The following is a 23,602-nucleotide window of genomic DNA, read 5'->3' on the forward strand; positions in this document are numbered from 1 at the left end:
GCGACGGCCAGCGCGGCTGTCGCTATAACTCATATACATTCAGCCAGCTGTCGGTAGATGCTTTTGCGACGGTATTTTGTACCTATAGCGACGGTCTCGACCGTCGCTATAGCCCTATTTTACTGTAGTGATGCATGTAGTGCGTTATTTGTTCCAATCCCTGCCTTATTTTGTCCATTTATTTCCCTTTCAGTTTTGGCAGACAATTTTTTGTTATAATAGTAGAAATTTTAAAGCATGTATATCAATCAAATTCACAGGTGGTGAGAGATAAGCAGACTGGCAAAACCCGTGGTTATGGATTTGTTAGTTTTTCAAACCCGTCAGACCTTGCTGCAGCATTGAAAGAAATGAATGGTGAGTGAGTCTCTATTTATGTTTGAATGAACATGTCTAAGCTTCTTTCAATTGCTTTGTGGCTGTATTTCATCTTTCCACTTGTGTTACATTGCAACCTTTTAATCTCATGATCTAGAGCTCAACATCTTGATTTTGAGAATTCTAACAAGTAAATGATAAGGACGAGGCGTTTCAGTGCCTCGACGTCTAAGCCTCAAGATGTGGGACATATGCCTCATGAAAACACCTTTTCAGAGGAAACTAAGGCCATGCTTGTCTTCTCATCTTTTATTTTGATGTTTAAAATAGTTATTGATCCAATATGAAGTAGTACAAAGACCAAAACTTAGGTCAATGCATGGAGACTTCGGAGGGGTATTTTGAGGATTTCGTTTTTGGGTGGAAGATACTTGTTCATGAGGAGGTTAGATACTATCCTTTGATTATACTTTTTGTGATAGGTGTAACAGATTTACCGATCAAATATAAAGTACATACAAAAAAGGAGGTCAAGGGACCTTTTTCTTTTAGTCTAGGCAAGCAACAATTGGTAAGCGGGAATGTGGGTTCAACGAGTTTTGAACCTACGTCGTGGGATCAACTCGCCTCATGCCTGACCAACTTAGCTAAATTGGCAACTTCGAGGTCAATGGACCTACCTAGCTACTACGAAAAAATGAAACAAAGAAAAAAGGAAGTACGTTCAAAGGTGAAAATTTAAGCACTCGCAACTCCCATTTGAGAATCTATCACCCTTTTTACAAACGATAATCATTGCAAAATTTTCTGCCCTAAAAGTTTGTGGTTCTTCATAGGACAAACAAGTCCTGCAAAAAAAGTTTGTGGGCAGTTTCTTAAAGGATTTTGGAGAGGCACCTAAACGCCTCAAAATGAAATTGATTGCAGCATTTAATTTGTGGTGGTGACTGGATCTCCAGGTTTACTGAAAACTAGAAATTTAGGATAACTTAAGGGGAAAAATCCTTCTATTTTATGGGGAAAAAGATGTTTCATTGATGTTATTTAATCCGTAACACCTTACTATTATTTAACAAAAGGTTGGAGGGGGAATCAGAAAATAAATTTACGGCTTTTAAGGTACTAAAACCTGCTACCACCAGCATATGCACGTAAGGTGCACACAACACCTTGGACACGAGCATGAAGCAACCTCCTTCAAAGCCTCGGTAGATGATTCATATTCCTCTCAAGCTCTTACACCTTAATAGTAAAGTGTGGGGGATTTTCAACCAATCCCATTATGAGGGGTAAGCCCCAAACGCCTTCTAAAACACCTTTTACATAAATAGAATGCTGGTAGTTCTTGTAGTCCTTGTGATTTCAAGTGTCTTTGGAATGAAATAACCAAATATAACAAGTTACTACTATGATTAGAACTGTTCAATAATTCAGCTTTGCCCCATCTCCATAAAGGGTGCCCCCAATCTATTTTGTGATGATCCATAGGTCATCACGAAGCTTGATAACCTATCATCAAAGAGGGGAAAAGAAAATATCATTGGGTCAATTGGAAAGTGGTGTGGTCCCCTAAATAGAATGGAGGTTTGGGTATAAAAGGATTTAGGATCTCCAATAAGGCATTGCTTGCAAAATGGCAGTGGTGTTGAGGGAGAAGATGCTAGCATGGGAGAATGGGGAAGTGAAATCTTCGGATGCTTGTGGAGTGTGGAATGGTATCACAAAAAGGTATCGAGATTGTCAGAAGTGGATTGTGTTTAGAGTGGAAGCGGGAATTGTGTTCGGTTTTGAGAAGACATTTGGTGCGGTGAGATAGCTTTATTCAGGGGTGCAACTTTATTTGGTTCAAACTGAGAACCGAATCAAACTGTGAGTTTTGGGCTGGTTCGGTTCAGTTTGGACTGACTATCGATTCGGTTCTGGGTTAACAAAATGAAGAACTGATTGATTCAGTTCGGTTCTCGGTTCAGACATTGTAAATAACCGAATCAAACCGAGAACCGGATGTATAGTATGCAATGGTGTGTCCAAGCATTCTAACATTTTCTTTTAAAATAATATTATATTATTTTCGTCGTTATTACTTTCAAAAAGGTGAAGTAAAAGTCAACAAAGCACTTCAAAACTCACATTTTTATTTTAAGTAATAATATATTACTTTCATCATTATTACTTTTTTTTTAAATGTTTATTTTTTCAGCCAACCCATAGAATTGAATCGAACCAAGCCGAACTAAGGTTGGTTTGGTTTGGTTCGGTTTTATTACAATTTGGTTCAGTTTTGGTTCTCATATAATAGAACCGACCTAGGTCGGTTCGGTTATGTTTTTTCCCCAAACCAAACCAAGTTGCACCCTTAGCTTTATCTCTGCAATGTCCCTTGATCTACGAGCTTTCATCCAAAAAGGAGTTGTCCATTTTGGCTCTCTTGAACCATTTTGGAAGCGGTACCTTGTGGGATCTGGATCTTGAAGGACTCTTAATGATTGCGAAATTTAGGAGCTAGTTGATATATTTTCGGCTATGGATTTTCAATGCCTAAAGCCTTCTAGGAGTGACACTTGGGAATGGAATTGCAACAAGGAGAGAAGATTTTTGGTGACTTCTTTCTGGGCCACTCTAGGGCCCCAATAATTAAATTCCTTTCCAATTAAAATCATTTGGGTTCAAAGGTACCTTCTAAGCTTTGATTCCAAAGATCCTTGGGACCGAAGACATAAAATATTTGAGACCGATTAGTTTGGTTAACACCTCGTACACAATCATTTTGGGTTTGTTGGCTAATAGATTGAAAGAGGTAATTGATGTTTTGATTAGCCCAACCCAAAGGACGTTTGTTAAAGGGAGATAAATTTTAGATCGAGTACTCATTGCAAATGAGTGCATCGATTCTAGATTGAATACTGGGGACTTGGGCATCTTTGTTAAGGTGGACCTAGAAAAGGCTTACAATCATGTGAATTGGGACTTCCCAAGGTACTTGTTGGGAAGGATGGGGTTCGGGGACATATGGACCAGGTGGATCTTGACTTGTATTGATTCGGCCTCTTTCTCGGTGCTTGTTAGTGGAATACCGCACGGTTTCTTTAGGAGCTCTAGAGGTTTGAGACAAGGAGATCCGTTTTCTCCGTTTCTTTTTATCATTGTGGCAAAAGTCCTTGGCTGTATGCTAGAGAGAGGGGTGGTGAATGTGACTTCAGGGGATTCTTGGTTGATAGAGGTGGCCAAATGGTCTCTCACCTTCAGTTCACAAATGATACATTGGTGATGCTTGATTCCTCATTGGAGTAGACCAGGAGGCTTGGAGGCTTCTTGTGTTTTGAAGTGGTCTCCGGTATTCCAGTGAGTATGAGAAAAAACAAGGTTTTTTTTTTGCGGTTGGGGGAGTTCCTAATGTGAGCCTACTCACGGCCTCTTTGGGTTGGAGGATGGGTGCCTTCCTACTACATACCTTGATCTTCCTTTGGGCATTTTGTTCAGGAGTGAGGGGATTTGGGATCCGTTGTGAAAATGGTGTGTAGGAAGTTGGCTTCATGGTAGGCAAATTATCTTTCGAAGGGCGGTAAGGTTATCTTAATTTAGAGCGTTTTATCTAGCATTCTCGTTTATTTCTTGTCTCTGTTCAAAATGTCTATCTAGAATATCAGATTAGGGTTTAGAGAAGAAAATAATGGAAAAAATGAAAGTAGTCGAACTTGACTCTCCTATTATGAATTGTGGTATATATATAAAACTAGAAAAGAAATGAAATTACACATATGCCCTTATGACACATATATAAAATACCGATATATCTAACACTCCCCCTCAAGCTGGAGAATATATATCATATTCCTAGCTTGTTACACAAAAAAGTAACCTTATCACTTTCTAATGACTTAGTAAACAGATCAACAAGTTGATCTTTTGACTTGACATACGTTATGGCAATTTCACCACTTAAAACTTCTCACCGAACAAAATGACAGTCCACCTCGATATGCTTCGTTCGCTCGTGCAACTCCAGATTAGAAGCTATATGCATGGTTGCCTGATTATCACATAAAAGACTCATAAGTGTCTCTACTGTGAAACCAATCTTCTGTAGAAAATATCTCAACCAAATAAGTTCATAAGAAGTATGAAACATGGCTCTATATTCAGCTTCTCCACTTGATCTGACCACCACTATTTGCTTCTCGCTTTTTCATGATATAAGATTACCTCCTATGAAGGTACAATAACCTGTGTAGACCTCCTGTCTGAGGGAGAACGAGTCCAATCTGCATTTATATATCCTTCAACCCGAGTATGACCATTAGGCTTGTACAACAAATCACGCCTTGGAGACCCCTTTAGGTACCTCATAATACAACTACCTAGTGTGGCATCCTAGGTGCTTTCATAAACTGACTCACAATGCTAACATGTGAGATTTCTGGTCTTGTGATTGTAAGGTAATTCAACTTTCCAACTAACCTCTTGTATCTGCTGGGATTATCAAACATATCCCCCTGTTCAACTGTAAGTTTCCACTTCTGGTCCATGCGAGTACTTGCTAGTTTGGACCTAAGTTACCCTTTTCTAACAAATCTAGCACCTACTTCCTCTGAGAGAGACTAATACCACAACTCGAACGAACAACCTCAATACCAAGAAAATACTTCAATTTTCTTAAGTCCTTGATATGAAAGTATTGTTGAAAATAAGATTTCAACCTCTGTATCCCATCAGCATCATTACTAGTTGAAACAATGTCATCAACATAAACTATCAACAACACATACCCCTTTTTAGTTTTCTGATGGAAAACTGAATGATCTGTCTGGTACCGCATCATCTCAAATGCAAGAACCACGTCACCGAACTTACCAAACTATGTCCATAAAGATTGCTTCAAACTATAGTGTTTTCTGAAGCTTACACATTGTCCTGGTCTCCCCCTGAGCAATGAACCCAGGTGGTTGTTCCATATACACTTCTTCATATAAATGATGTAAGAATGCATTTTAACCATCTAACTGATACAAGGGCTAGTCAGACATAGCAGGTAATGCAATCAACACTTGAGTCGAAGTAATTTTCGCAACTGGAGAGTAAGTTTCAGCATAGTAAACTCCAAAAGTCTGTGTGTATCCCTTAGCAACTAACTGAGCTTTTAATCTGTCAACTGTGTCATCAGGATGAAATTTAACAATGTAGACCCACGTACAACCAACAACATGCTTCCCAAGAGGAAGAGAAACTAGAGACCAAATATCATTATGATGTAGAACATCCATCTCATTAATCATAGTTGTCCTCCATTCCGAGAGAGATAAGGCATCCTTGAGATTCTTAGGAATAAAAACACAAGAGACAGTGGAGATAAAAAAAGACATTAAAGAAGGCAACAAAGCATAAGAAACAAAATTAAAGATATGATATCTAGTAACACAAGAACGGGTACCTTTACAAATAACGATAGGTAATTCACTAGAAGATGAAACAACATCCATGACCTAAATGAAAGGAGGTATCGGCATAGGAGGTGGAGATAGATCTTTCGACGATAAAGTAGTTGGTGTTGACGGTGCAGTAGTGGTTCTCCTGTGATAAACTCGATGTTGTGGATTAGGACTGGGCTCAGAAATAGGAACAGGTAAATGAATACTCTCTAATGTAGCATCAATAGATGACCCAATAGAGAAGTATGGTGTAGACTCAAAAAATGTTGTATCACCACAAACTAAGTGTTTGCATAATGTGAGACTATAACTTCAATAACCCTTTTGGGTACAAGAGTACCCAAGAAACACACATTTCAATCTCTTGGGATCTAATTTTTCATGACTAGGACCCAAGTGGTGAACAAATTAGACACCCAAAAACATGAGGAGGAAGATGAATAATTGGACGATCAGGAAATAAGATTTGATGTAGAGAAGTACCATGTAGGCATACAGTTAATTAGATGACAATCAGTAAGCACAACCTCACTCCAATAATATTTGGGAACCTTCATCTGAAACATTAAGGCACGAGCAACTTCAAGAAGGTGACGGTTTTTACGTTCAACTACCCTAATTTGTTGAGGGATTTGAACACAATATTGATGAATAGACTGCACATAAGTAGTATAATGACTAAGAAAAAATTCTTTTGCATTATCAGAATGTAAAATGCATAAAGAAGTACCAAATTGGGTTCAAATTTTCATATGAAAATGTTGAAATATATTAAATAACTCATAATGATCCTTCATTAAAAATATCCAATTCATTCATAAATAGTCATCCACAAAAATAACACAATATTTAAAATCTAAATAAGTAGTAGGGGAAGGACCTTATACATCAGAGTGCACTAAACGAAAAAGACTGGACTCTCTACAACTCACACTAAGTGGAAAAGACATTCGATGGTATTTGCTAAACTGACACGTTTCACAATTAAGTGTGAAGTCTTTATTTAAAGTAGGAATTAAATTTCGTAAAACACGAGGAGAAGGATGACCAAGCTGACAATGCCACTGAAAGGTGCTAGAAGATGAATGAAGAGCTGTTGGAACTGGAGCACTGTTGAGAAGATATAGACCATCTACTTCATACCCGCCACCAATCATTTTTTTCGTCTTAAGATCCTGAAACACATAGTGGGAGGGGAAAAATGTCACTAAACAACCTAATTTCTTTGTAGAAGACTAAATGGAAATTTGTGAACATAAAATATTGAAAACAAAGAAAGACTAGGATTGGGTTTTGAAGTTCCTAAACCAATAACTTTTGAAAATGACCCATCACCTAATTTAAAGTTTTGACAAAAAGATAGAGAAAAAGATGGTAACAGGTGATAATTATTTGTCATATGATTTGATGCACCAAAATCAATGTTCCAAGGGCTTATAGATGATAATAAACAAGTGGATACATTACCTATCTAGACTAAAGTAGTAGTAGCTGATTAGTTGGAAACTAGTTTGTCATTCTCTTCTCGAGAAATGACAATGAATTCCTTTTCTATACTCTTGTTTGATGAAATAGGAGGCCGAATAACATCCAAAGCTAAAGATAATGAGGCCCGAGGGATAATTGGTCTCCCATGAAGATTCCAACAAAAGTCAATAGTATGCCCATCCTTACCACAATGGGTAAATGTTCGGGTTCCACGACCTCTCCTTAAATCTCTACTACCACCTCTTCCTCCACGACCACCACCACCACGTCCCACATGACCACCTTTGTGACCACGATCACCATGATCTCCAATGGTAGCTAAAACAGAGCGATCATTCGTAAGTTGGCCACTGTCTGATAGAGTGACCTTTTTAGCCTGGAGAAAACATCTGTTAAGGAAAGAAGATCAGGACTTCTTAAAATCTGAGACTTGATTGCATCATACTCTGATCGGATGGATGAAAGAAGACTAACATCCATATCCTTTCTTTGCTTCTGCATTTGAAGGATATCTGAAAATTGGTTGATATTGATTCAGCTCTTCACGCATACGCATTAATGAAGCGAAGGCTTGATTCAGAATTTTATCATCCTTCTGTAAAGAGAAATTCTGCTAAGTGATCTCATAAATTCAAGTAAAATTATTGGATCCCGAATACATATGGCTTACTCGTTCCAAAATCTCTTTCGCAGTATCCAAAAACATAAAGTTAGTACTGATCTGAGGCTCCATACTGGTTCACAATCAAGTAAAAATTTGAGCATCTTCTTATTCCCATACCTCAGTAATTTTTTCATCTAGAGAATCAGACTTCGTTTTAGTTAGATGAGATTTCTTACCTTTGGCCTTCAGAAAGATCTTCACAGCCTTCGACCACTGTGTGTAGTTATTTCCATTCAAGCAAATGAAAGTTATATGAGTTCTAACCAAATCAGTAGATATACCCAAGATAGTCTTCTGTTTCATGATGAAACAACTAATTGCCCAAGAATCAACAAAATTATTTTATAATTTTTGGCGTTTCTCCCACAAAATTAATTTTCTTTTCCTTTTAAGTTCTGTGAGTAATACGAACGGGATTTAGAGGTTTTTAGATATTTTCATGAACGATTTTCTACTGTCAAAAAATCTCCTTGATTCGAATTCCTTATAGCTAAGATCTGTGAGAAACCTTAAAAAAAAACCCAGAGATAAATCTATCCTAGTGAAGTTATGGGCTTTTAAACTCCTTTAGATAAAATCGCAAGGTTCCAAAATCTCTCAAGATGAAGTCACAGGGAACATTGAAGATCAGAAACACAATCTGAAACCTAACCACCTTACCGCACCACAACCAACTACTAATAATTGACGAAAATCCCTTGATCTATGATCACATTAGGGATATTTTTCAACCACAGACAAAATACTCCAAACAGAGGATTTTAACCACCACAAGGATAATAGGTACAAATCAGATTAGAAAAATCTGGTTTATACCAGAAGAATTATTGAAAAGTAATTATCAAGTCTCATAATGGACTTTGGTTTGGTATATATTAAATAGTGTGTGAATGGACATAAACGCCCTTACATAAAAAATTGGCAAAATAGAAAGAAACTACATTATTTCCAATACTCCCCCTTAAGCTGGGGAAAATACATCAACTAAATCCAGCTTGACAAGGTGAAAGTTTGTGACAGGACCGACAAATTTTGTAAGCTTGTCAACAAGCTGATTTGAAGAAGATACAAAAATTGTTTGAAGAGCAATAGATCAAACTTTCTCCCTGAGAAAGTGAACATCAACCTCTATATGCTTTGCTCTTTTATGTAAAATAGAGTTAGAAGCAAGCATAATAGCAGACTTATTGTCGCAAAATAGTGTAGAGAAACTAAAGACAGAAAATCCCAGCTCTGTCAGTAAAGACCGAAGCTAAATAAGCTCACATGTGCCAAAGGCCATAGCATGATACTCAGTTTCAGCAGATTAATGGGAAATCACACTCTGTTTCTTATTTTTTCACAAGATCAGGTTACCACCATTGAAAGTGTAGAAATCGGAGGTAAATCTCATATCTGTAAGAGAACTAGTATTATCAACATCAGTGAAACAAGACAAATGAAGTTTAGTAGTGGATGTGTAGGAAAGACCAAGACCAGGATGCGACTTCAAGTAGCGAAGAATGCGATAACCAATGTCAAGATGAAAAGTGCACGAAGCATGCATGAACTGACTGATTACACTAACCACAAAGGTTAAATTCGATCTAGTGTTAGTCAGATAACTCAGATGGCCTATGAGTCTCTGATAAAAAGAAGGATCTGATAATTGATCATCAGATTCAGCTTGAAGGCGATGATTTTGATCTATAGGAGAGGAAGTAAGACGACAATCAGGCATACCTATCCTGAAAAAGATCTAATGTGTATTTGCGCTGAGACAACGAAATACCACGGTGAGAACGGGTCACTTCTATCCCCAAAAAGTACTTGAGAGGATCCAAGGCCTTAATTTCAAAAGCACGATCCAATAACATCTTTACTCTGTCAATCTACTGGGTATCATCTCCAGTTAGGATAATATCATCTACAAAAACCAGAACAATGGCGCAATGGTCATCCAATCCTCAACGTATAAAACAAGTATGATTTGAGTGACACCTATAAAATTTCATAGATAAAATGACCTAAAAAATATTGAAACTAGGCTCGCGGAGACTATTTCAGGCCATACAGAGATTTGAGAAAGTGAGACATACCTTCCTAGAATACTCTCCCTGAAAACGAAACCCAAGAAGGGGGTCCATATAAATAACCTAAATCAGATTATTATTCAGAAATGCATTTTTCACATCGAGTTGGTGAAGAGGCCATGAGTGACATGTAACTAGAGAGATAAGGAGGTGAACAGTGGTAAGTTTAGTCATAGGGGCAAATGTGGTGCCAAAATCCTTTCCAGGAGTCTTCGTAAATCCCTTAACAACTAGGCATGCCTTGTATCGATCAACAGTGCTATCCAGGAGATATTTGATAGTAAAAACCCATTTACAACCAATAGTCCGCTCCCTAGAGGAAAGTGAGACAAGCTCTCAGTTGTGATTTTTTTGCAAAACATCCATTTTAACAGTCATGACTCCAGTTCATTGGGGATCACACAAAGCTTCTAATATAGACCGATGAACTCGAATAGAATCAGTGGCAATAAGGTAGGCCTGATAAAGAGAGAACCCTGATAAGAAACAAATTGGGCAATAGGGTGATTAGTAACACAGCCTTGCTTACCTTTGTGAAGTGCAATAGGCTAGTGAGAGTCAGATATAGAAGGGATAATAACAGGTAGAGAAGATGATATACTTAAGTTCAAGGAGGAGGTTGGCAAGGGTGGAGAAGGGTTAGGACGACAAGAGTAAACCTTAAGCGTCGACGAAAATGGAGAAAAGACTGGAGAATGCAATATTATAAGAGATGGGTCTTGCAAAAGAAAAAAGTCCTGTAAAGGAGATGTGGCACAAAAGTAGGGAACATTTTCAGAAAAAGTAACATCAAGAGAATGTATGACATAATAAGAAACGGGATCATCACTGATACCCCTTTGACATAGAGGTGTAACCCAAGAAAGCACCGAATGACTTTGTCATTTAATTTCGTGCGATTAGGAGTCCTGTCCTGAACAAAACAAGTGCACCTAAAGACTTTAGGTGTAATGGAAAAAAGAATGCTATTAGGTCGAAGAACATGAAGAGGCACCCTTCCTCTAAGGATTTTTTTCCTACTTATTGTATCTTTCAGGATTTGACTTCGAAGATGATTTTTGGCAAGGGGTTGAAAGCGCCCTCGATCCGCGGGGTGCGCGGATCCGCTTTTGACCCTTGAGGTTTGGGAGTCGCCACCTAGTTATTACGGTCTAGGAACCGATCAATGACTCTAAACGGATAAAAACTAATCTAAAACCAAAAAAATTGAATTCGGGGATCAAGTTACGGGGTTGGAAGGTGTTAGGCACCAACCCCGCCCGGCCAAAGCCGGTCTCTACTAAATTCCCAAGTAAATTACATTGCTAAAAACCTAGATAAGAAAATAAATAAAAATAAAAGGTTTACCTTTCCGATGGCAAGGACTTGGTTCCCTAAGATCTGACAAAAAGAACTCCTTGTACCGTGTTCCCTTACTTCGTTCTGCTTCCGGATTTGACTTCGGATCTCCGAGGCAAGGTATCTCCTTGTTTTTGAATCTGAACTCTTCAATTTCATTGCGGATTTGGGGGTGTTTTTAGAAGGCTTTTGGGTATTTTCTAAACTAAAATTGAAGGAGGGATGTTAGCTAAGGAGTTGGGGCTCCAAAACTAGGGTTTATGGGGGGCTAGGGGAGCTTCTAGACCTACTTCTCTTAGGGTTTATGATTTGATCCGAAAATAGGGTGTGAGCACCTCTATTTAAAGATGTTTTTAGGGGTTGATTTGGATAGAGTTAGTATTTAATTAGAGATCTTTTAATTAGAGTTGTGTTTTAGTTTGACTTGTTTTAGGTAGAATTGTGTTTTAATTAGAATTGTTTTAGATATAATTGTGTTTTAATTCAAATTGTTTTAGGTAGAATTGTTTTTAAGTTAGAACTCTATTAGATAGAGTTATTATTTAATTAGATCTCTATTATGACTTTTAGTCTTATTTGATTGACTTTTAATGTTTTGACTTTAGTCTTAATTGATTGACTTTTAATATTTTGTCTTCAGTCTTGCTTAATTGACTTTAATTTTGACTTCAGTCTCACTTGATTGACTTTAATACCTTGACTTCAGTCTTGCTTGATTTACTTTTAATTTTTGGAGAACCCCCCTCTAAAATATCTTTAATTCTTTGGACCCCCAAATGGAGGGGTCCTTAAAGAAATATCCCACGAACCCTCAACAATTTTGCCTGAGAGTCCGATTAATCGATTTTTTAGGTTCAAATTTTAAATTAATTTCATTAATGTTTAAATTTAATTATTTAATATTTTATTTATTAATTTCGAATTTTTTAATTATGAAAATTGTGAAATTACCGTTTTGCCCCCGAAGAGGACTTTTCACGTTTTAAGTCAGTTTTTGATATTCTAGGATGTTTTAGAATCAGTTTTTCGTAAGGAATTCAATGGAAATGTTGGTTTGTATCCTTTATGAAAATTTTTATGTGAAATGATTGTGAACTTTATGAGGGGCATTTTCGTAATTTTGTCAAATTCTGTTAATATTGGTGAAATGATCTTATTTGATTTCGATTTGTTATTTTATGTGTTCGAGAGAGTTTTCCTAAGCGTAACGTAGGCTCTAGGGTTGTTTTGATGTCAGGGGTATTTTGGTAATTTGATCAATTTTTAGTGATTTTTATCGTGAAGCTTCTTTTTGGTCTGCAAGATGATGATTTCTATGTTTCTGGGGTTGTGTTTTCCTAGCGTAGCGTGATTTCTAAGGTTTTGTCAGTTCGAGATACCTCATCCGGATTTCTGAAACACATCTGGTAACAAAATAAAGCAACGGAATACACATCCATCATTGGGAATCCTTGCGATCGGGTTGACGAGTTGATTAATCAGGCGGATGCAAAAATGGGGTGTCTACAGATGCCCCTCTTTGGCAGAGGGTTGAAGCAAACTAGATAGCAAATATATTTTGGTAGATAGTGCGATATCTGAATGCCAAAGCTAGTGACAGTTCATTTTGCAGCCTGATTTAGCAATTCGTCAGGGTGTTCGGATCCTTGAGGGTAAAGCTCTCCCCGAATCAAAAGGTTGTCAGGTCCTTGAGCGCAAACTCTCACTGACGGCGTCAGATCCTTGAATTTTAAAGAATTCTCCCTGACTAAAAGAACAAGTGTGCAAGTGTGTGCACTGTGTGAAACTGAGCAAAATCTGAGCATAAACTAAGCATAACTGAGCATAAATTGAGCATAAAAAATTTGAATGTCTTACTTTACCTACCCTGGGTGAAAGAGTAATAAACAATTTTTTTTGGAAAGTTTTACTCTACCTACTCGGGGTGAAAGAGTAATGAACTATTTTTTTCTAGGAGTCCTACTTTACCTACTCGGGGTGAAAGAGTAATGAATTCTTTTTCGGGAGTTCTACTCTACCTACTCGGGGTGAAAGAGTAATGAAATATTTTCGGGAGTTCTACTCTACCTACTCGGGGTGAAAGTAATGAACTATTTTTCTGGGAGTTCTACTCTACCTACTCGGGGTGAAAGAGTAATGAACTACTTTTTCTGGGAGTCCTACTCTACTCTACCTACTCGGGGTGAAAGAGTAATGAACTATTTTCGGGAGTTCTACTCTACCTACTCAGGGGTGAAAAAGTAATGAACTATTTTTTTTGGAGTTCTACTCTACCTCCTCGGGGTGTGATGAAAGAGTAATGAACTACTTTTCTGGGAGTCCTACTCTACCTACTCGGGGTGAAAGAGTAATGGACTAATTTTCTGGAGTTCTACTCTACATACTCGGGGGGTGAAAGAGTAATGAACTATCTAGTATAATCTGAGAAAACCCTCGGCGATATCTGACTAAGCATAATCCGAGAAAGCCCTCGTGGGCAACTGGTTGAGCATAATTTGAGCAAACCCTCGATGACATCTGGTTGAGCATAGTTCGAGCAAACCCTCGACGGTAACTGAGCATAGTTCCGAGAAAACCCTCGGCGGTATCTGAGCAAAATCCAAGATAACCCTTGGCGGCAACTGAGCAAAATCCAAGTTAACCCTTGGCGGCAACTGAGCAAAATCAAGATAACCCTTGGCGGCATCTGAGAAAATCCAAGATCCTTGGCGGAGACTGAGCAAAATCCAAGATAACCCTTGGCGGAAACTGAGCAAAATCCAAGACAGCCCTTGGCGGAGACTGAGCAAAATCCAAGATAACCCTTGGCGGAGACTGAGCAAAATCCAAGATAACCCTTGGCGGAAACTGAGCAAAATCCAAGATAACCCTTGGCGGAGACTGAGCAAAATCCAAGATAACCCTTGGCGGAGACTGAGCAAAATCCAAGATAACCCTTGGCGGAGGCTGAGCAAAATCCAAGATAACCCTTGGCGGCAACTGAGCAAAATCCAAGATAACCCTTGGCGGAAACTGAGCAAAATCCAAGATAACCCTTGGCGGCAACTGAGCAAAATCCAAGATAACCCTTGGCGGCATCTGACCAAAATCCAAGATATCCCTTGGTGGAAAAATGAGCAAAATCCAAGATAACCCTTGGCGGCATCTGAGCAAAATCCAAGATATCCCTTGGCGGAAACTGAGCAAAATCCAAGATAACCCTTGGCGGCAACTGAGCAAAATCCAAGATAACCCTTGGCGGCATCTGAGAAAATCCAAGATAACCCTTGGCGGAGACTGAGCAAAATCCAAGATAACCCTTGGCGGAAACTGAGCAAAATCCAAGATAGCCCTTGGCGGAAACTGAGCAGCAAAACTGGCAGAGGAATGAATGATTTTGGAGAAATCTGATTAGAACGAACCGGGAGAACGAATAAATCTGGAAGATAATGAATCTAGAAGAAGAATGATCGATTCCAAGAATGATTGGATCTGAAAAAGAATCTGGAGAACGAAAGAATGCCATATCTCCTATGTGAGATCCAAAATGCTTTTGTTTGAACCTCAAGGATGTATCAAAAAGTTTTATGAATTTAAAACATGAGTTTTTATTTCTTTTGAACCTCAAAAGTTTTTCGAAAAAACGGTTATCAAGAGGGTAACCTTAAGTTTGGGGTTCCTATTATTTTTATAGGATTAACATTGCTCGAAGACAAAATGCCCCTAGTTTGACAATGAACATGGCCTTGAAAATAATTGAACACATCGTGTAATATAAAATGCCCCTAGTGTAAGGGGGAAAGAAGAAAGAAAATGCCCCTTGTATGAAGGTTTGAAATAATTGATTACCACAAACGCAATAAAGACTCAACTTTTAATTTTGATTATTTTATTAAAGATTTTGATTCAGGCTCAAGAGAACAAAATATTTCCTTTTGGGACTCATCATAGAATTTATCATTTTCTCCATTGGTTCACTCGGGGAAGTAAACATTTTCAGATCGATCGTAGACAAGATACTTGTGGCTTCTGAGTCTATGTCGGGTTTAAGCTAAGTATTGAACTTGATTATTCGGACTTCTGATGTTTCAGCTTGGACTGCTCTCAGCTTGGGATTTTCTTCTATTTTTTTTTATTGCTCTAACTTTTGCCTAGATCGCCTTTTCAAGTTTTCAATCTAGCGAGCTTGCTCTAGCTTTTGCCTAGATCGCCTTTTCAGGTTTTCGATCTAGCGAGCTCTTTTTTTTCTTTGCTCTGATTGTTGCCAAAGTTGTCCTTTCAGATTTTCAACCTTGCGAGCTTGCCTTAATTTTTACCTAAATCGCCCTTTTCGGATTTTCAACTTAGCAGGCTTTATCATTTTTTATCTTTTTCTTCTCTTCTGAACTTCTGGAGTTACTGTTTGATCATGCTTTGCTATCTTCCTTGACTTCTCGCACGGTACTTAGGAGGACTTTCATGTGGTAAGCTTAGGACTGGGTATAAAAAGAAAAGATTTTGAGGCTCAAAAACCCAAATGCCCCTTGCGTGGCATTTCCTTTTAAGTTATTTTCCTTTTTCTTGAATTTTCTTCCCCATTTTGAATTGCTTTTTCTTTTGAATTCTTTTTTTTTGATTTTTTGATTTTTTTTGTGTGGGGAAATAGAGATTTTTTTTATTGATGTGGTCGGGCCTGAAGTAATTTCTCAGGTTGCCTACGTACCCCAGAATTTTGGGATCAGACCAAAACGTAGTTCGAACTTCCCTCCCCTAGGTTAGGTGATCGAGCTGAGAAAGAAAAAAGGCATAATTTTTCTTTTTGAAAAGGCTGCAAAGGGGTGAGAAAGAGTATATTGAACTGGGTAACAGGTGAATTGATTCGGCCAAAGATGGCCTCCTTAAATGTAGTACCGTTTGATTTGGTCAAGGTTGGTTGGTTCTGGTAGTTCACCTCCATCATGATCTTGAAGTCTGACGACTTTTCCAGACAGTATTTCCTTAATGAATGAATTTTTCCAATTTAGACTTTCTCCTATAATCGAGAGGAGTGTTCAATTTTCTTTGAAGTCTGATAGTTAAATCTTTGACTTGTAAATGATGAGCTTTGAACTTTTTGTCAAATGCACGGGTGACTCTTCTTAGATAAGCTTGCACGTGGTACAGGGCTTCAACTCGTTTTCTTCGATCAAGTTTAATTCTTCATACTGCTGACGAACCCAATCTGTTTCTAACAAATGATTTTCCAACAAGACCTTGAGAGACGGAATTCACATTTCAACTGGTAAGATTGTTCCCATATCATACACTAGAAAGTAGGGAATAACTCCAGGGAAGATTGTATTGAAGTATGAATGTGCCCCTAGTGTGAATGGTAATTTTTCTAACTAATCTTGGTGTGATTGACGCATTGTCTTGATGATTGTTTTGAGATTTTTTACTAGCTACTTCAACCTTTTCATTAATCTGAGGACGGTAGAGAGATAATGTGTGATGCCGGATCTTCAACTTTGATCACAGAGTAATGATTATGCTTTGAAGTACGACCCATTATCAGAAATCAATTCAAAAGGTATCCCCATATCGATTGATAATATGTGATTTGCAACTCAAGATGTAGTGAGGATAGCACTGGTATACATTTTATAACATCTTCTTTGATTCCATTGATATAGACGAGTATCTAGTCCATGTTGAACAACACCCAAGCTTGTACCTAACATACCCTCATATGATCACACGAACAAGTCTTTTGAAATTTCTGAAAAAATTCATATCCCCTTGTGTTCCTCTAGAGATAAGATGGTTTCTATTTGAATCTCTTCCTTGTGTTCTCTAGAGATAAGATGGCTTCTATTTGAATCTCTTTAGGAATTTATTTCGTTCCGAGGTCAATGACCTTTGCTTTCTTGAGCCCGAGTCTTATCTTCTTGTCTTTGAAGCTAGATTATTAGTTAATTCGTTAATGCACTCGAGGTATTCAAAAATTTCCTTTATCCAATCAAATTCAGAAGGGACGATAAACACCTCTATAGACTCGACGAACTAACTTGACTCAATAAGAAAGAGTAGACTCAATCTAAGGAAGACATGATCTTGCTAGAAAAAAGGACTCGAGCTAACCCAAATGACTCATGAAAACTCAAGACTACCCAAAACGGGCCTGATGAGAACTGAGACATTGCTTACAACCGGTAGGATTGAAGCACTATGATTTTCAAAGAATAACTGGATGATGTTGAGAAATTTTGAGGTCATTTCTGACTGTTGACTTGATATTGACGTTTATTCTAACTAACCGGATTTACAACCTTATCTTGACGATGGACGATTGAGCTTAGATACAATGATAACCCTTAAACCTCTTTGAAGGTGAATTTAACCAATTTCAGTGTCACCCCCTTGATAACATTTTAAATGAACCTTGAGATTTTATTGAATTTTGTGCACCAATCCATTAAAAAGTTCATCCATTTAATGATTATTCAGAAGAAAAATATTGACAAATAATGTTTTCATTGAATAATAACTTCAAACATATTTCAATAATTTTTCATGCAAATATATATCTTTTGTAAATCATTTTTCCTTCATTTTCTTTTCTTTTGGAAAACATTTTCTTCTGGAAAACATTTTTTCCTTTGAAAAATAATTTTTATTTGGAAAACATTTTCTCTTGGAAAATATTTCTAGAAAACATTTTTTCTTAGAAAACATTTTTTCTAGAGAATAACACTTTTTCTGGAAACACTTCTTTTGGGAAACATTTTGTCCTAGAAAATACTTTCTTTTCTTCTTTGAAAATTCGATTTCCATTTAACTGGCCCGGTCCATCATGATTGTTGGATCGGGATGGACTGGGTCATTATTGTAAAAGAATGGATTTTTTTTATTGGATCGGTGCACCCATTTTACTTTTCAAAAGCAACATTTTTATCCTTGAGATCAATTATGCACTCGGATTTCATCATTCACATCATTCACATGCATTCATCAATCACATGCATTCATTCAATAAACAACCCGGGAACACCCACGATAAGTTCGAGTCGTGACCTACTGGGAAGGTTTCTAGACTCTAGGCTTACTACGTGCAATGCATTTTTATCTGGCCACTCTTGCCCAAGCACACCTATATACCTTTCGATACGTGGTGACTTGGTTTGATATACCGTATAGGTGATAATCTAAAACCTCAATTCACTTCTCTGAAGCCAAAAACAGCCAGTTTGATCTCCAGTTGAGAGGTGGCGCACAATGCTGAGCAAGGGCCCACTTAAATACCTCTCGTCTAGAATAGACGTAGTCTATCCCCCTCGTACAGTAGGGTACAGCGGGGCAAGATCTTGCTTAGCAGCACCGGTTTTGACCAAGAAGTGCAATTGATATACTTAGATTACCTTTTATACCTACGGGTACGAGTCAAGAGTTGTAGCTTTCATAAATGGTTTGGCATCCCACGAGGGGACCGACCACGTACTAGTACTACGTTGGCAATCGGGACATGTGACTGTGTGGCTTACAATAGGACAAAGGCTCAGGTCACCCCAGCATGGGTGCATCAATATGTCTCTCAGAATCACCTGATCAGACGGTGTTGATGCCCCAGTTCGATATACCCTAAGGTACGTGACTGGAGTTGTGGGTTTCATGAATGACGTCGCATCTCCGAAGAGACCGGCCACGCACTAGTGCCACGTTGGCTAAATGGGACGTGTAAGTGAGTAAAGCGGTAAACGTGCATGTGGTGGTGTGTGCAAAGTAAGGTGGGGTGTGCCCGGGGCCTTTTCAAACAAATGGGCCCATGGCCCAATCAAGCCAATCAAGAGAGGATATTAAATCATACAAGTGCAAGCAAACATCGATCAGGAACATACTCATATGGTTTAATTCAAGTTTTAAACGTGCACATCTCTAGCATTCATCAATTAGCAAATCAATTAATAAATAAGGGCCTTAATAATTAATTAGATCTAATCATCGCAATAGGCACAATTTTTATAATTTTTAAAGTCCAATCAATGATCACTTTTAGGTGATCCAAAATAAATCGAGATTCCAATAGGTGTTACATTGATGATAGAATGACAATGGTTGAGATGAGCTCACTCTCAAGAACATTAATTGTGCCAACATTAGATAAATTCAGATTTTCTGTGAATTAGGAAAATACAATCTGAACTTGCATCGATGATATCTAAGGCTCTCGATAACGAAATCGAGTGAACTCAAGTTCTAAATTAATCTACTCGATGAGATCTACATTTTATTAATAGGTGTCCAGACTTAGTTCTCACCAGAATGTTCTGTAAAAACGTTTTAACGTTGCTGTCCCAACTTTCATTCAGAAAAAATTCCAGATTTACAGATTGAACTTGCATCGATGATATCTAAGGCTTCTGATAACGAAATTGAGTGAACTCAAGTTCTAAATTAATCTACTCGATGAGATCTACGTTTTATTAATAGGTTCCCAGACTTAATTCTCACTAGAATATTCTGTAAAAAATTTTAACGTTGCTGTCCCAACTTTCATTCAGAAATTTCCAGATTTACAAATTGAACTTGCATCGATGATATCTAAGGCTTCCGATAACGAAATTGAGTGAACTCAGATTCTAAATTAATCTACTCGACGAGATCTATGTTTTATTAAAGGCTCTCAGACTTAATTCTCACTAGAATATTCTCTAAAAAAATTTTAACGTTGCTGTCCCAACTTTATTCAGAAATAATTCCAGATTTACAGATTGAACTTGCATCGATGATATCTAAGGCTTCCGATAACGAAATTGAGTGAACTCAGATTCTAAATTAATCTACTCGACGAGATCTATGTTTTATTAGAGGCTCTCAGACTTAATTCTCACTAGAATATTCTCTAAAAACGTTTTAATATTCTGTCCAACCTTCATCATTCCATCAATTTGAATCTTTCATTATTTATGGGTCATCAAAAAGTGATCCTTAATTGAAAAAAAAAAAAATGCAATACCCAAAATCATCTACAATCAAGACAAAATAAATAAACAGAAAAAAATAAATAAAATAAATCCAACTAAATAATAAAAAAAAAACTAGGTCATCTTGGCAATGCTCCCATACTTGGGGTTTTTCAAGTTTGATCCTCAATAGTCCCCAGTGGAGTCGCCACTGAAAGCGTCCTCGATCCGCGGGTGCGCGGATCCGCTTTTGACCCTTGAGGTTTGGGAGTCGCCACCTAGTTATTACGGTCTAGGAACCGATCAATGACTCTAAACGGATAAAAAACTAATCTAAAAAAAAAACTGAATTCGGGGATCAAGTTACGGGGTTGGAAGGTGTTAGGCACCAACCCCGCCCGGCCAAAGCCGGTCTCTACTAAATTTCCAAGTAAATTACATTGCTAAAACCTAGATAAGAAAATAAATAAAAATAAAAAGGTTTACCTTTCCGATGGCAAGGACTTGGTTCCCTCAGATCTGACAAAAAGAACTCCTTGTACCGTGCTCCCTTGCTTCGTTCTGCTTCCGGATTTGACTTCGGATCTCCGAGGCAAGGTATCCTTTTGTTTTTGAATCTGAACTCTTCAATTTCGTTGCGGATTTGGGGGTGTTTTTAGAAGGTTTTTGGTATTTTTCTAGACTAAAATTGAAGGAGGGATGTTAGCTAAGGAGTGGGGCTCCAAAACTAGGGTTTATGGGGGGCTAGGGGAGCTTCTAGACCTACTTCTCTTAGGGTTTATGATTTGATACGAAAATAGGGTGTGAGCACCTCTATTTATAGATGTTTTTAGGGGTTGATTTGGATAGAGTTAGTTTTAATTAGAGATCTTTTAATTAGAGTTGTGTTTTAGTTTGACTTGTTTTAGGTAGAATTGTGTTTTAATTAGAATTGTTTTAGGTAGAATTGTGTTTTAATTCAAATTATTTTAGGTAGAATTGTTTTTAAGTTAGAACTCTATTAGATAGAGTTATTATTTAATTAGATCTCTATTATGACTTTTGGTCTTATTTGATTGACTTTTAATGTTTTGACTTTAGTCTTAATTGATTGACTTTTAATATTTTGACTTCAGTCTTGCTTAATTGACTTTAATTTTGACTTCAGTCTCACTTGATTGACTTTAATACCTTGACTTCAGTCTTTCTTGATTTACTTTTAATTTTTGGAGAAGGCCCTTCTATTATATCTTTAATTCTTTGGACCCCCAAATGGAGGGGTCCTTAAAGAAATATCCCACGAACCCTCAACAATTTTGCCTGAGAGTCCGATTAATCGATTTTTTAGGTTCAAATTTTAAATTAATTTATTAATGTTTAAATTTAATTATTTAATGTTTTATTTATTAATTTCGAATTTTTTAATTATGAAAATTGTGAAATTACCGTTTTGCCCCCGAAGAGGACTTTTCACGTTTTAAGTCAGTTTTTAATGTTCTAGGATGTTTTAGAATCAGTTTTTCGTAAGGAATTCAATGGAAATGTTGGTTTGTATCCTTTATGAAAATTTTTATGTGAAATGATTGTGAACTTTATGAGGGGTATTTTCGTAATTTTGTCAAATCTGTTAAAATTGGTGAATTGATGAAAGATCTTATTTGATTTCGATTTGTTATTTTATGTGTTCGAGAGAGTTTCCTAAGCGTAACGTAGGCTCTAGGGTTGTTTTGATGTAGGGGTATTTTGGTAATTTGATCAATTTTTAGTGATTTTTATCGTGAAGCTTCTTTTTGGTCTGCAAGATGATGATTTCTATTTCTGGGGTTGTGTTTTCCTAGCGTAGCGTGATTTCTAAGGTTTTGTCAGTTCGAGATACCTCATCCGGATTCTGAAAACACATCTGGTAACAAAATAAAGCAACGGAATACACATCCATCATTGGGAATCCTTGCGATCGGGTGACGAGTTGATTAATCAGGCGGATGCAAATATGGGGTGTCTACAGGGGTATGAGAGGGATGGGTTGTAATTGTTTGGATATCAATTTACTGTTGTTCTAGTTTCTATGCTTTTTTCTTCTGGGGTCACGTTTTCATCCCAGATTCTAGACTTATGGCATATTCGCTTAGGAGATGTCAATTTTCAACACTTATGTTATTTATTTCCTATTTTAAAAAATACTTGTAGTGGACATAACTTTTAGTGCTCTGTGTGAATTTTCTAAATACACGTACTTATATTCCTTGTATGCATCGATTTAATGCAGTGTTTGGTTTTGTTCATTCTGATGTGTGGGGGCTTTCCCCCGTTACTACTTAGTTATAGATATTATGTTACGTTTATTGAGGACTATTCTAGGTGTACTTGGGTTTATCTGATGTGTTTTCGTACTAAGGTGATTCCTATTTTTATTAATTTTCTTAAAATGATTCAGACTCGGTACAATATTATAGTTAAAACTCTTAGGTTTGATAATGAGAGGGAATACATATTCGATGAGATTCGTTCCCATCTTCATGAGTATGGTATGCTTTACTAGTTGACTTGTCTTTATACTCTTGAGTAGAATGGTTGGCGAAACGTAAGAATCGCCACCTCATGAATATTGTTTGATGTCTTTTTTGAGGAATGGATGTTCCTAAGGCATATTGGAATATGGTAGTCCTTACTGCGACTTTTCTTATTAATCGTGTCCCGAGTCGCACTTTAGAGGGACAAGTGCCTTGACTTCCTCCACCTTTGCCAACCTTCGCCTTCGATTCAGGTATATCCTCTCTTACCTCTACACATATACCTATCTTTATCCCTTCTATTTCTGACTCTCATTTGCCTATTACCATTTGCAAAAGTAAGCGTCTGTGTGTGATTGATCATCTTTTTGTCCAGTTTGTTTCCTATTAGGGTTTTTCTTCCTCTTATCAGGCTTATCTTGCAGCCATTGATTCTATCCGCATTCCTTGGTTTGTATCAGAGGTTTTGCGAGACCCTCAATGGACTAGAGCTATGACTACTAAAATAGATGTTTTGCAGAAAAATAATACTTGCGAGCTTGTTATCCTTCCATCTAGGGAGGGGACCGTTGGTTGCAAATTGGTCTTCATTGTGAAATATCTTGCCAATGAGACTGTTGATCGGTATAAGGCACACTTTGTTGCTAAGGGGTTTACACACTCCTGGAAAAGATTTTGGTATTATGTTTGCTTCGGTTGCCAAACTTTTCACTGTTCGATTTCTTATCTCTTTAACTGCATGTCACTCTTGGCCACTTCACCAACTCAATGTAAAGAATGTCTTTCTGAATGGTGATTTGATTGAGGTTATTTATATAGATCCCCTTCCTAGGTCTAATCTTTAGGGGGAGTATTCTGGAAAGGTACGCTGCCTTCTTGAATCTCTGTATGACCTAAAGCAGTCCTCGCG

The 23,602-nt window shown here is 37.5% G+C and overlaps 1 protein-coding gene across 1 annotated transcript in view; it reads left to right on the top strand.

Moving 5' to 3' along the window:
• LOC147396455 (uncharacterized) overlaps positions 1-23,602 on the top strand; it is a 67,067-nt gene that overhangs the window by 39,347 nt on the left and 4,118 nt on the right. Inside the window, exon 5 of the mRNA XM_086450129.1 lies at positions 261-357. Within this exon, the coding sequence (XP_086306255.1) occupies positions 261-357 (97 nt within the window). The remainder of the gene's footprint in view (positions 1-260; positions 358-23,602) is intronic.

This window comes from Akebia trifoliata, chromosome 8 (assembly GCF_017979445.1).
Source record: "Akebia trifoliata isolate Shusen 1 chromosome 8, ASM1797944v1, whole genome shotgun sequence".
In the NCBI taxonomy this organism is placed as follows: Eukaryota; Viridiplantae; Streptophyta; class Magnoliopsida; order Ranunculales; family Lardizabalaceae; genus Akebia; species Akebia trifoliata.